The 12,500-nt window shown below is 39.9% G+C and overlaps 1 protein-coding gene across 1 annotated transcript in view; it reads right to left on the bottom strand.

Moving 5' to 3' along the window:
• The window catches only part of nkain2 (sodium/potassium transporting ATPase interacting 2), a 107,432-nt gene that overhangs the window by 47,895 nt on the left and 47,037 nt on the right, over positions 1 to 12,500 (bottom strand). The window contains exon 2 of the mRNA XM_042389555.1: positions 561 to 698. Within this exon, the coding sequence (XP_042245489.1) occupies positions 561 to 698 (138 nt within the window). The remainder of the gene's footprint in view (positions 1 to 560; positions 699 to 12,500) is intronic.

The following is a 12,500-nucleotide window of genomic DNA, read 5'->3' as shown; positions in this document are numbered from 1 at the left end:
AGATATAAATTATTTTATCGACATCCGCCGGAGAAAGAAAAGAGAAACAGATCATTTCACTAGGCGAGTTATTCCCACTCCCACTCCAGATCACCATTCTAACTTTTTACTTACTATATACATAATATATCATCAAATTGACATTGTTTCCCTGCAATCATGGATCTACCAGTAAGCATTCTTCCAATAATGAAGGGAATATGAGCTGTTAATCTGTTTTACTGTATGCCTTACATTGCTCTGTATACAGAAGTGTGACTATGTGACTATGATACGATATTCATGGATGACAGTGCTATGAAACCTACAAATTACTAACTGACCCAATATATCTCTACTTTTGAGTCTCAATTGCAGTGACACAGAAAAAAGAAAAACACTAAAGTCATACACCCCAAACATTATTAGGCCTCATTACTGAATGTAGAGAGGTGAGTTTGGGCTAATGAGAGGTCGTCTTTAGATCTAGGGCAAAGAAAATGTAAAATGGCTGTTTCTCGTGTTTGTGTGTGTGTGTGTGTGTGTGTGTGTGTGTGTGTGTGTGTGTGTGTTCAACCCACCCCAGTGACATATCGTGGTCTGAACTGAATTGTGCCAAAGAGGCCCAGGATGACAACGATGATGTGGAGGAAGTTGGTCAGGATGGGAGCCCACTGGTAACCCAGGAAATCTATCACCTGACGCTCCAACACACTGACCTGAGAGGGGGACAAAGGAGGAAGAGGAGGGAAAGGAAGAGGAGGAGAAGAATAGAGGACATTAGTGGCAAGAAACAAGAAATAACCAATGACAAACAGAGTTTCCTTTAAAATATTTCACATTTGTGTGTTTCCAGAGCAAGATAACCACCTCCTCTTAAGCTAACATGAACCTTAAAGTCTTCCTCCAATTTAGAATAACACTTTTTTAACACTGTCAGACTCACGAGTGACAGTTTAGTTTAAAAAAAATCTAAATTAATGCAGCAGAACCAAAGATATTGGGCCCTATTTTCATGGAGGCACAATGACCAGCATAAGTAGTTTGGTAGGACTGAAACCAGGGGGAGACAGTCAGCTTGGCTCATTCAAAGCTTAAAAACATTTTGCAGGACAGCATACATTTGCAGAGAAACAATAATACTAGAAAAAATACTGATATATCTTTAAATGAAAACAACAAATCCATTAGTTTAAGCTGCATATAAATGTCTCTGTCCCCAGACAAAAATTCTTGTTTTCAGTTTATTTGGGATCTTTGGAAAACAGATCTGTGGGGTTAAAGAGGATGTATTTTCAATAAGTGCTTTTATCATAATAAAGTAAACTGTAATCGGTTATCTATGAATCATGGAGAAGGGAAGATTCACCAATTTGCACCAGCATAAACGTTCACGATGCAATTACCCCAATTAAAAACGTGTGCACTGAATACAATTTGGGCTGAATTTATGATGCATCATTTCTAACATCTATGCATCGGTAAAATCCAATTTATTCATATATAATTATTATTAGAGGCCCTTTGCCTTTATTATTTAGAAATGTGACTAATAATTTGCGACCAGTAATTAGATATCTAGATTGATTACTCTAAACTCTTTCTCAAGCACGCTAGCACGCTGTGGTGCGCTGCCAAAACATTCCAGGTGGAACTTGTGCTCTATTACTATTGTTCCTCATGTCGAAATAAGTGGATTATTAAACTATTTTGACAGCAATTGTTTGGGTCACGGAGCATATGCGTGTAAATTGGAGACAGAGAACACTACACTACAAAGGACTTGTGAAAAGGCTTGTTAGTGAAAGGTCCAAGTGTTTATTAGAGGTCAAAAAGAAACGGCATAAATGAGATGTTTACTGAGTTGCAGAACTAGAGAAACAAATATATAAAGTAAAAATGGCTCAAATTTTTGAGTTAATGTATGATTTGATGTATGCTCAAGAAGTAAAATCTAACTCTGTACCATATTAAATTGCATATAGCATCATTCATTTGCATTGAATCAAATCACATCATATCGTGTTGAATCGCACTAAATCACAATAGGGGTGAATTGTATCGAATCACATTTGTAGTTTCTTCATATGTATCTATAATGTATCGTATCGTTGGCAATGCATCGAGATGCGTATTGCATCGGCCTCAGTGATGGAGATCCACATCCCTACTGCATTATTGTTCCCTGGGCTGTGTGTGTGTGTGTGTATGTAGGTTTATTATCATTCACTCACTGGAGCCTCATGCTGAGATAGTTAATGAAGTCAGCACAGCGTATGATATGGCACTGCTAAATATATTACCACACACACATACACACACACAGAGAGAGAGAGAGAGAGAGAGAGATGAGGACAAAGAGGAAGCAAATGACAAAGGAGGAGGAACAGGAGGTAAGAAAACAAAAAAAAAAAGGAGGACAGAGAAAAATAAAAGTAAAGAGTACAAACATGAAAGTGGGAGATAACATTATTAGCTTCATTTAGCCCAAAACAAGACGAATATTCACCGTTCTACACTATCAAGTTGAAGTGTTTAAACACCAACAGCTTACATATCAAATCAAGGGCTTTATTTTCTATTAGTCTCACACTCTCCACACACACACACACACACTCATTTGCACACACACTTCTGGATAGCTGGGTTTAGAGTGCCCTAATGTGAGACCATATGGCACTGGCACTACCATTAGCTATAACAGCCAGACAGTAGGTATACACACGCATAATAAAGACACACACTGTATAACACTCACATAAACTGTAACCTTGCACACCTATCAAACATTAGTTTTAAATATGAGAATGTTTATTGGATGTGAGAGTTACAACAAGAGAAAGGTGTATGGATGAATGTTTGGTGTGCTGACATATGTGCATCCACCCGCGTGTGTGTGTGTGTGTGTGTGTGTGTGTGTGTGTGTGCTTTTCCATGTCAGGGCGGGTCTGCTGTGCTTGCACTTGACAGCACCTGCTGTTATTGGACACACTGGGCTCAGCTGGCACCACAATGTGTGAGTGTGTGTGTGTGTGTGTGTGTGTGTGTGTGTGTGTGTGAGAGAGAGAGAGAGAGAGCGACATTGTGTTTCTTTGTGTGAGTGCCTTTATGTGCGGGACAGGCTTCATTTCACCGTTTCTGTGTTTCTTTGTGTGTAGGCTTCATTTTATTATGTAAAAGTGTGTCCTCCCATTGACAATTATATAGTGCCGCAATTGTTCATCTCTCTGACACACACACACACACACACACACACACACACACACACACACACACACACACACACATACAAATACAGAGGCCATTATAAGAAGTCAGAAGCCTCCCAGCCCATTACTGAAACCCCTGGGGGCCCCTCTTTCAGGTTTCATCACCAATAATATAAACAGTCTTCACTCCAGCTGGGACGCACAAACACACTCTCCAAAAATGCACGATAAATCACACACACACACACAAGCGGAGGAGCGAATTTTTTTTTTAGGAGGGATAAAGAATTTATTTGTACACTAAAGGCAACAAAAATATTGATTTCTCTTGGTTATATCAACTCACATTCTCTGGGTTCTACAGCAAAAACTATCTTTTTTTTTTGCTTGTGTTTATTGTTCTAACCTGAGTTAATATGGAAGCCAATAAAGAGCAATATTCAAAACCAGACCATCTGTTCCTTTGCACCGCGCTCGTCTTTTGATGTGAATTTCTCATTACATGGCTCAGCTGCAAAACAACTAACTTCAGCTGCCTCAGTACATCACTCTTTGTAATTAAGTCACTGAGTTCTCTTGACAGACAAAAGACAAAGCATGCGTATAGCCCCTGCTGCCATAGTCCCAGCATCCTTTGCATGTGTCAAATGACACAAGCTTCACATAATGTGTGAAATCACCCGGCCTTTCAACAGCTATGACTCTGGGGGGAAAGAGATGGAGAGATGCACAGAGCATATAGTCGCTAGCAGCAGCTAGATATGGCAGTTTAGTGCAGCTGATGAAAGCTTCGGCAGTGTACAGGTGGAGCTTCAAGCTGGCTAGCCAGGTCCTTTGGGATCTGTTGTGACAGGCTTTGATGCTGCCGACAGATATGTTCATTTCAGCGCTGCTGCTTAAAGCACTAGAGCAGGGGAACGCTCACATTCAGCTTGTTTATCAAGGTACGGTATAGACTGTACATCCACCTGTGGACACTTTCTTGTCTTAATGTGTGTTAAATTTGCACAGACGATTATTTGGAGTTGTCTTGACATGAAGTATTGACTGAATAGTTTTGTTCACTCATAAACCTGATAGGCCTCTGCAGTGACTGCTAATAGAGCTAAATAAACACTGACAAGTTTGCTATGAATACATTTAACGCGTCTGTGTGTGAATGTGTTTCGTAAAACGCAGAAAACAAATTGATTTGCAGCCTTTTGTCAATCCTTCTAATGCCAGCACAAAATACCTTAGGGACTGAGAAATGTTTATTCCACCTACTGTTTTGTTAGTATGAACTGATGCTCGTGCTTGTTAGCATGAGTTTCCCAAAATGGTTCATTGAGAGCCTGACTGAAAAGCCACAGTGCATCGATCACTGTCCCCATTATCATACAGTCTCCTTTACTGTATAGTAGGGGAACTAATTAAAAACTAAGCAACTGTTCATTCAGTGCTACATTTAAAGGAAAAGTAAGACTAATTTCAAAAGACAAAATTGCAAAAATCTGCTGGATCTGCCAAAAGTTTTTTTGGGGGGTTGAACAACTAAACGTTTTAATATCAAACTACAGTTTGTGAGTGTAATTTTCTAATTGCAAAAGAGCTGTATTTTTATTTATTTACATAATTAGTCTTAACAAGCTGTAGGAGGTAAAAAGTGAGTTGCCAAACACTGTTGGTTTTGCTGTTTTATTGTTGACCGTTGCCAGCAAATTTACTCATCCGTTGCTAATTAATGCTGACTGTGTGAGTTGGCCAAACAACAAAAAACAAAACTCTAAACTGTTGCCTGGTTAACATGCTTTCTGAATGCGATAGGCTTTACATTAAAGCTCGGCCAAAAATGGCGTTGGTCGAAGCAGAAACATCATCATGTAACTGCGAAAAATAGACAGAGGGCTGTGTGTAAATGACGGAGAGCTGGTGGACAATGTTGTTAAAATCTCCCACTAAACTTTGAACCGCATCATATCATGGTTTTAAGTGTATTGCCTTTAAATCTCTTATTCAGGATCTCTGGAATTCAGGGCTGTGAAGTAGCAAAAGTCTGTAAAGCTGATGTTTACTTGGCCACAACCAGCAGTTTATTATTGCTAGCATGACTGGACAACTATGTAGCCATTTTTGGGTATCATTATATTTAATATACTTCACATATTAAGTAATGTTAATTATACCACTGATGTAATATCTTGATAAATGTGATGTAAATCAGTATTTTCTTTTTAACAAAAAAGCCAGGATTACTTTTAAGTCAGCTTTTCTCTGCATTATTTTATCTAATTCTATCCTTGTAGAAACAAGATAAATATTTTATTATGATTGGTGCAAACATGATGAAATTTAAAACTATGCAAAACACAAATTCATGCTTTAATTTAATCCATAGAAAAGAATCACAATTTAACTCACGATATTTGTCGGAAAAATTTTCTCCTCAAATCATTCAACCTTAGTTTTGGTAAGATGCCAGATTTATAACAAATTACCTGTGTGTGTGTGTGTGAGTATGTGTTTGTGTTCATACACACACACACACACACACGCGCCACAGACATGTAGCTGAAGTGATTGAGAAAGACACTCCGACTCAAGCGCTTAGGGAATAGATTGGCAACAGAAAGATGAGTGTGATGAAAGGAGCGGTAGAGACACGCAGAGGAAAAGCAGGGAGAGAGAGAGAGAGAGAGAGAGAGATTCTTCAGTGAGTTTGGAAAAGATTTTGGTCCATTTGATAATGAATGATAGAATGATATCAAAGAATTATTATTGCTGCAGACAGGGAGACAGCTGCACGGTGTGACCATTAGGAAACACTGCAGAATGATAAAAGCGTCTTTTTATCTTAAACAGAGAGAGAGAACAGAGAGAGAGAATAAGATGGTAAGAGACCGATAGAGACAGGCCGAGAGATCTGATGAGAGGTCCTGAAGAGATGGAGAGGTGAGTAAGATCCTACAGTTACTGAGGAAAGGAGATGAGAGAGAGGCAGTCGGTAAGAGAAATGACAATGTCTCATCTCCTGTCCTACTGTCGCTCCGTTCCCTCACCCGCCTTACCTTCTTTCTTCTCCCGCCCACTCTTTCCTCACCCTGCTATAATCTTCTCTCATCTTCTCATTTCCTCCTTACTTCTGTCTTCTTTCCTCTTCTCATTGTCACCCCTGCTCTCTTTCCTCTCTTCTCTTCTCCTACATATTTAATATGCATTCATCTGTTACCAGATCTGTTGTGTCATAAAACAGCAAATTACCTCATCTACCTCCTCCCTCTTTTCCCTCCATTATTCCATCTCATTCCCCCCACCGCTGAGCTACCTTCCCCCTCCCTCGTGCTGCTGTCCCCATCCCGTCTTTCTGCTCCTCTCCCTCGTTTCCCGTCTCCATCGACTCCACCTTCCGTCTTCTCGCAGCGTTTCCTCCTCTACTGTAGCTTTTCTTCCTCCTTCCTCTTCCTCGACTCTACTGGCCTGTTATCCCTCTCACTCGCCTCCTCCCTCCCTTTCCTCAATCCTCATCCTTCCCTCCCTCGTTCCCTCGGTGCTTTGGCTGAGAGTTTTTCACTTGGTTCTGTGACCTTTAAAAAACTGCTGATCAAATTCTGCTGCTCATCCCATTATAGACGACAGAGAGGGAGGGAAGGGGGAGGGATGAAGGAAAGGAGAAGAGGTCAGACGGGGGTAGAATGAGATAGATAGCGAGAAGACGCTGGAGAAAGAGCTGGTAGAGGAGGTATGGAAAACAGCAGGGATGGAGAGGAGAGGGAAAAAAACAGGAGGATGAAGTGAGAAAATGTCCAACAAACAATTTGTGAGTCAGGCAGGAAGCATCATGACTGAATTGCAAAACAGAAAGACATCGAGGTAAATATATGCCCCTTCTTTTCTCCTCGGCTTTCATTCTGAAACGATAACTTTTTCCGTCTCTGTAATCATCCTAAACTTTATTCTCCTAATAAAACTCTGAAGCAATCCTGGTTTACTGTTAACTTAATTAAGGCCGCCTGCCTGCACAGCATCCCACTGTACAGCAGAAGCAATCTTCTATCGATTCGGTTCACACAACGATCAATTCATCTCCATTGGAGGCTATTAGGGACCATTTGTGGCTACTTAGGGGCTTGGAGAGAGAGGAAAGACGGTGGGGAAGATGAAGCAAGCAAAGTGAGAGGGGAAAAAAGAAAAGGATGTAGGGGAAAAGAAAAAAGAGGAGAGAGAGGCGGAGGGATAGAGTGAGAGCAAATGGTGGAAAAGGAAAGAGACAGAAGATAGGCAGAGATGGAAAGAGACAACGATGATAGTAGGTGAAAATCTCTCCATTAAATATCCAATTTCCTCATTCAGACCCACTTATTGTCACTGCAACTATTCAATCATATTGGTAATAGCCATAATGTCCTTAGTCACTCAGCTATAAAAAGACTGCACAAAACTCCAACTGAGAGTCCCACTTAAATTAACATTACAGGATAGCCATTAGGCTGGTATACTTAAGGCTGTGGTCATAAACCAGTGCTCTCATGGGAATAAGCTCTAGTAAAATACCTGTAACTGACAAAGTTGATGTGTTACTTTTGCATGAGTTGGCTGAACTTGCCAGAGAGTTGTGTTAAGCCCTTTCTGAGCCCTGTGGTGCACCTTTCAAATTTCCTTATCTTTCTAGGCTGGTGAAGAAGATTATCAAGATACTTTGGGATATACGGCTTTATATTTAGTTCTGCGCTAGCATTTCATCATGCGGCTCTACAGATTAACATGCAGAGGTGAGGCTGACAAAAACACACCGGGGTTTAAACAATATGGGTGTTTGAAAGCTGACTGAAAAGCTGGAATTAGAAACTGTGTCGAAATCAATACATTTGACCATTTCCATACCCATCGAAAAAATAAAATAATCTAATCTGGTCTAAGGTGGGTCTTGAGCTGCTTGTTAAAGATGTCCACAGTGTCGACAGATCTCAAGTCCAACGGGAGAGAGTTCCAAAATTAAGGCTACAACTTCAAAGGCAGTCTTTATTTCTGAGCCTGGAGCGAGGAACAGCCAACAAGCCCTGATCAGAGGACCTCAGAGACTTGCTGATGATATAAGACTGCAGTAGATGACCATGCAGAGCTCTAAGAGTGATCATAAGCATATCGAGTTACATGAGAACTTTAAGAGGTCGTGGTCAAACGCTTTGCAGCAGAATTTTGGACCACTTGTAACCGATCCTGTGATGTACTGTCTAGAAGGGATGAAATCAAAGCTTATATAATCATCTCTATCCTGGCTCATTTAGAAATATTACTCAGCTGGAAAAAACAGAACGACTTCACATGCTGGTCAAAACAGACGCCTAAAAAGCTTCTGACATTTTTTTTAGAGCATTATTGGACACTGTAAGGGTGCAGTCAAATCTGTGGCTTTTGCTTTTTGGTTTATTATCATGCCAGAAAACAGATCTGTTGCAATAACTGTTGCATTTTGAAATTAATCTGTTTGTTCATTCTGCCAACAACACTGGTTAAATTAACACACTAAATAACTGAACTGATTGGCTTAAGAAGTCAACAGTTATGTTAACAATTGTAAACAATGTAATTCAAAAATGATGGGGGGAGTCAAAATGTGTGGTCAAACAAAAGCATCTTAGTCTACTTGGAAGAGGTTCTTGGCTTTGACCTGCCCAAACAATAAAGTAGGACTGTGCATACTAAAGAGTTCAAATGAATCAAAGCAGGATCAGTGTGAATGTGCCCAAAACACGCCAGTTACACCAGATTTAAGCAATTATTTTACACTAGATGGGCCTCTTATCTACCCTTAACGCCTCGTAACATTTGAATAGTATGGGACACATAATTGCCTTTACATTAAGTAGTAAAATGTAAAAAAGAAGGGCAATTTAACTATACATAAAATTAATAAAATGTGCAAAAATATGGTCATTGCCATTTTTATGGGTCGTTTTGATGTAGCTGTTGAGGAAGATCATCAATCATAATTACAGAAGACTGCATGGGTAGCCGATATCTGATGTAAAAAATATCGTCGAACCCAACACTTGTCACAGCTCATAGATCCCTGTACAGATTATATGCATTTGGTTCATCTGTTTTGCACTTGCTGGCCTGTCATAATGTCGGTTTTTATACATCTGGCTGCCATGGCTGTCAACAGATGGAAAGAGAGGATGGAGGCAGTGTTAACCGGTTAGCAACACCCTGTAAGTATGTGTCATGTGGAACAACTGAGATGGATCAACATGGCAGAGTGTTAATAAAAGCTGTGCTGTAGAGGAGCACTCGTAGGCTGTCATTATGGTCACTCATCTCCATGCTACAGCTCTAGACAGGCTACTTAGAACTGTGATGAGCAACTGCAGGCCCACAGGCAAATTCCAGTTTCTCGCCTAATTTGCAATAATAAACCCCAGCACCTGAGCAAATTTTAACTGCAATTTAGGTACCACAGATGTCCGACATACTTAAATGGAAGGCCATTGGAAAGAGAGACAGACAGACCTTATGTAAATCTTTTTTCTGCTAACCAGAAATGCCGCTGAGGGAATCACCTTTCTCTGTTATGCCTGGTTTTACATTCTCTTCTTCTTGTCCCTTTGTAGTTTTAATCTCAGCTTGCGGGAACATCACAGACAAAGTGCTTCAAAGCTGGAATACATTGAGGTCCTTGCTGACTTGAAACAAGTATCAGGTCACCGTGATGCCATATGTTGAGAAGTTGTTTCAACCCAGCAGTCAAGATGAAGACGTTTTAACATAGACAACATGATTTCACCTATTAACTCAATGGTCTGTGCCATGTTCGGACCATTGACTCAATATATAACGTTGCCAGAGGTTTCATTCTACACTGAAACAACTTATTGTATGCTGAAATCATTTGCAGTCCTACCACTTTACGGTACTTTGGATAAATGCCATTAAATAAATGATATTTTTGATGTGGTCTTATCATGCTGTGTTGAACACCATTGGGTTTTGAAGGTCATCAAGATAGATTATTGACTGATAATTCATAAAGGGTGAGGCATGGAACAGAATAATAATAAGTCAAAATGAATTCAACATACAATAGTTTCTGTTTTTGTAAGATTGCTTTTTTGTGTGCCATTAACACCAGTAACACCCCACCCTGCCAATGCTGCCTCCGTATTTGTCAAGCCAACCCTCTTCTTCCCCATCGTCTCTTCCCTCTGTCCCTCTCTCCTGCCACAAGCACCATGAATCCACTTCACATCTCCTTGTGAATTAACTAGAGTGATTAATATTCTTGGGAAACATTTCTTTATGTAAACGTGGCATTTAAATGTCAGAAACACCGGCTAATCAGTTTGGTATTTCAACAGATCTTCCCTCTCTGTCTGTGACTGTCCACCCCTCTGTCTCTATCTATTTCTGTGGTTGGTCTTTTGTTTTTTTTGTTAGCTGGATGCTGCTCTCTCTTTGCCTGGAAGCAACAATGAAAACAAAAACTCTGACTTGAAGTCTGTGGGACTGTTTCTGTAAAAAATCAAGGGTACTGTTTGTTCTAATGATGTCATTTGAATTTTCTTCCTTCAGTTTTTTTTTGTGTGTCTTTCCTTTGTTGGTAAGAAGTCATTTTTGATTCTGATTGACATTTAATCCATTTTTAGAAGGAGAATTGACCTGGATGACAGATGACAAAGATTGTAATTTGGACTTGAAGTTGAAATGAAATTTGAATTCTCCTCATTGCGTAAGAAATTATGAAGTATAATGATACTGCTTCTATTGTGTATATTTTTCTAGTTTTCAAATGAGGATAAAACCCCCGTTCCCCCATTTTTCAACAAGTGCACAAAGTATTTGTGTTGTGTTAGCTATTTAAGATGTCTGTCACTTCACAACATTAAACATTTGGGAGGATCTGCTGTACTGTTAAGTTTCTATTTCACTCGGAAATGGAAGCTAGCAAGCTAGGCTAACCAGCTTACACTCAAATAATGGAAGTTATCAAGCTAAGCTAACTAGCCTCCACTCAGAAAGTTGAAGCTAGTTAGCTTAGCTAGCTAAAGATAGCAATGATTCTGACTAGACGTTACTTTATTTTAACACCTGCTGAGTCATCTGCAGCACCTGCGCACTAAGTGTTGTTTTCATAATGCATTACAGAAAAGATGGGGTCTAGCTAGCGTTAGCTGTCTCTCTGTAATGGGACTGTTTGTGATGAACTGACCCAACTGTCAAAATCTAAAGCAATGAGCTGTCTGTATTTCACTGCATGATTCAAATCATGACACGAACTAATGTCTGGACTAATGTAGGAAGGCTCGAATAACAGATGGGACTAAGCAGTGGCTAACATTTCCCCCCAGCTGGTTATCTGCCTGTGTGTCTGTTGGAATTTAAATTTTTAGGAATCGCCTACACAGATATTGCACAAATCAATTTCTTCTTTTTAGTAATTACAATTTTGACCAATTTGGTGCACAAGCCAGAACAAACAACAATAATATGTATACTGATTTCTTAGCAAAAATGAATTCTAATATCAGTTTGACTTTAATGTCATTAGTATCATGAGGGACAAACTAAAACCTTCAACTTCAGTAGTTAAGTTTAGTCAACAAATCATCAGATTAGTTGGAGCTTGTTGAAGAAGATCTGGGTATAATCTCAAACAGTGAAGCACAATTGATGGCATGTCCCCATCCCAAAATACAGTCAGAGGGAGGGTTATTTATAGCAGTGACATCTGAATGGTGCACACACAACAATACACCCACATCTACACAAATCCAGATACACACAGTTAAGCACACACACACGAAACAAAAGACAGACAGCATGGATACATAGATCCACAGACACACAGGGCTGGAGGACATTCTCTCTCACTGCAGACTATCAATCAGATATCATTAGACTGCTTGTGTGTGTTTGAGTGTGTATGACAGTGTGTGGCCCCAGGCTGATACTGAGCTGAATGTGTCATTAGTTATAATTTCAGGTTGCGGTAGAAGCTCTATACAGTTATTTACCATGATTGACCAACTGATTAATATAATACACATCATCCAAAGAAATGCACCTGTCTGCCTTTCACTGTCTCTCTTTTTCTACCTGTTCTTCTATTTCTTTGTCTCCCTCACCAGGTCACCCTCTCTCTGATTCTCAATCTTGATGTCTTATTAATCAAAATGGAATAGCAAATTCAATGTCTTTGATGGAAAGCTTGTCCATCTGTTTGTCTCCCCGCTGCTGCCTTTGAACGCTGCTCTTCCTCGTCTGTCAGATTGCTTTTTTGTCTGATCCGGCCAGACCAAAGAAACGCTGACATTATCAGAGGGAAGCAGAGTAAAA

This window comes from Thunnus maccoyii, chromosome 17, assembly GCF_910596095.1.
Source record: "Thunnus maccoyii chromosome 17, fThuMac1.1, whole genome shotgun sequence".
In the NCBI taxonomy this organism is placed as follows: domain Eukaryota; kingdom Metazoa; phylum Chordata; class Actinopteri; order Scombriformes; family Scombridae; genus Thunnus; species Thunnus maccoyii.
This window is presented reverse-complemented; position numbering and strand designations above follow the sequence as displayed.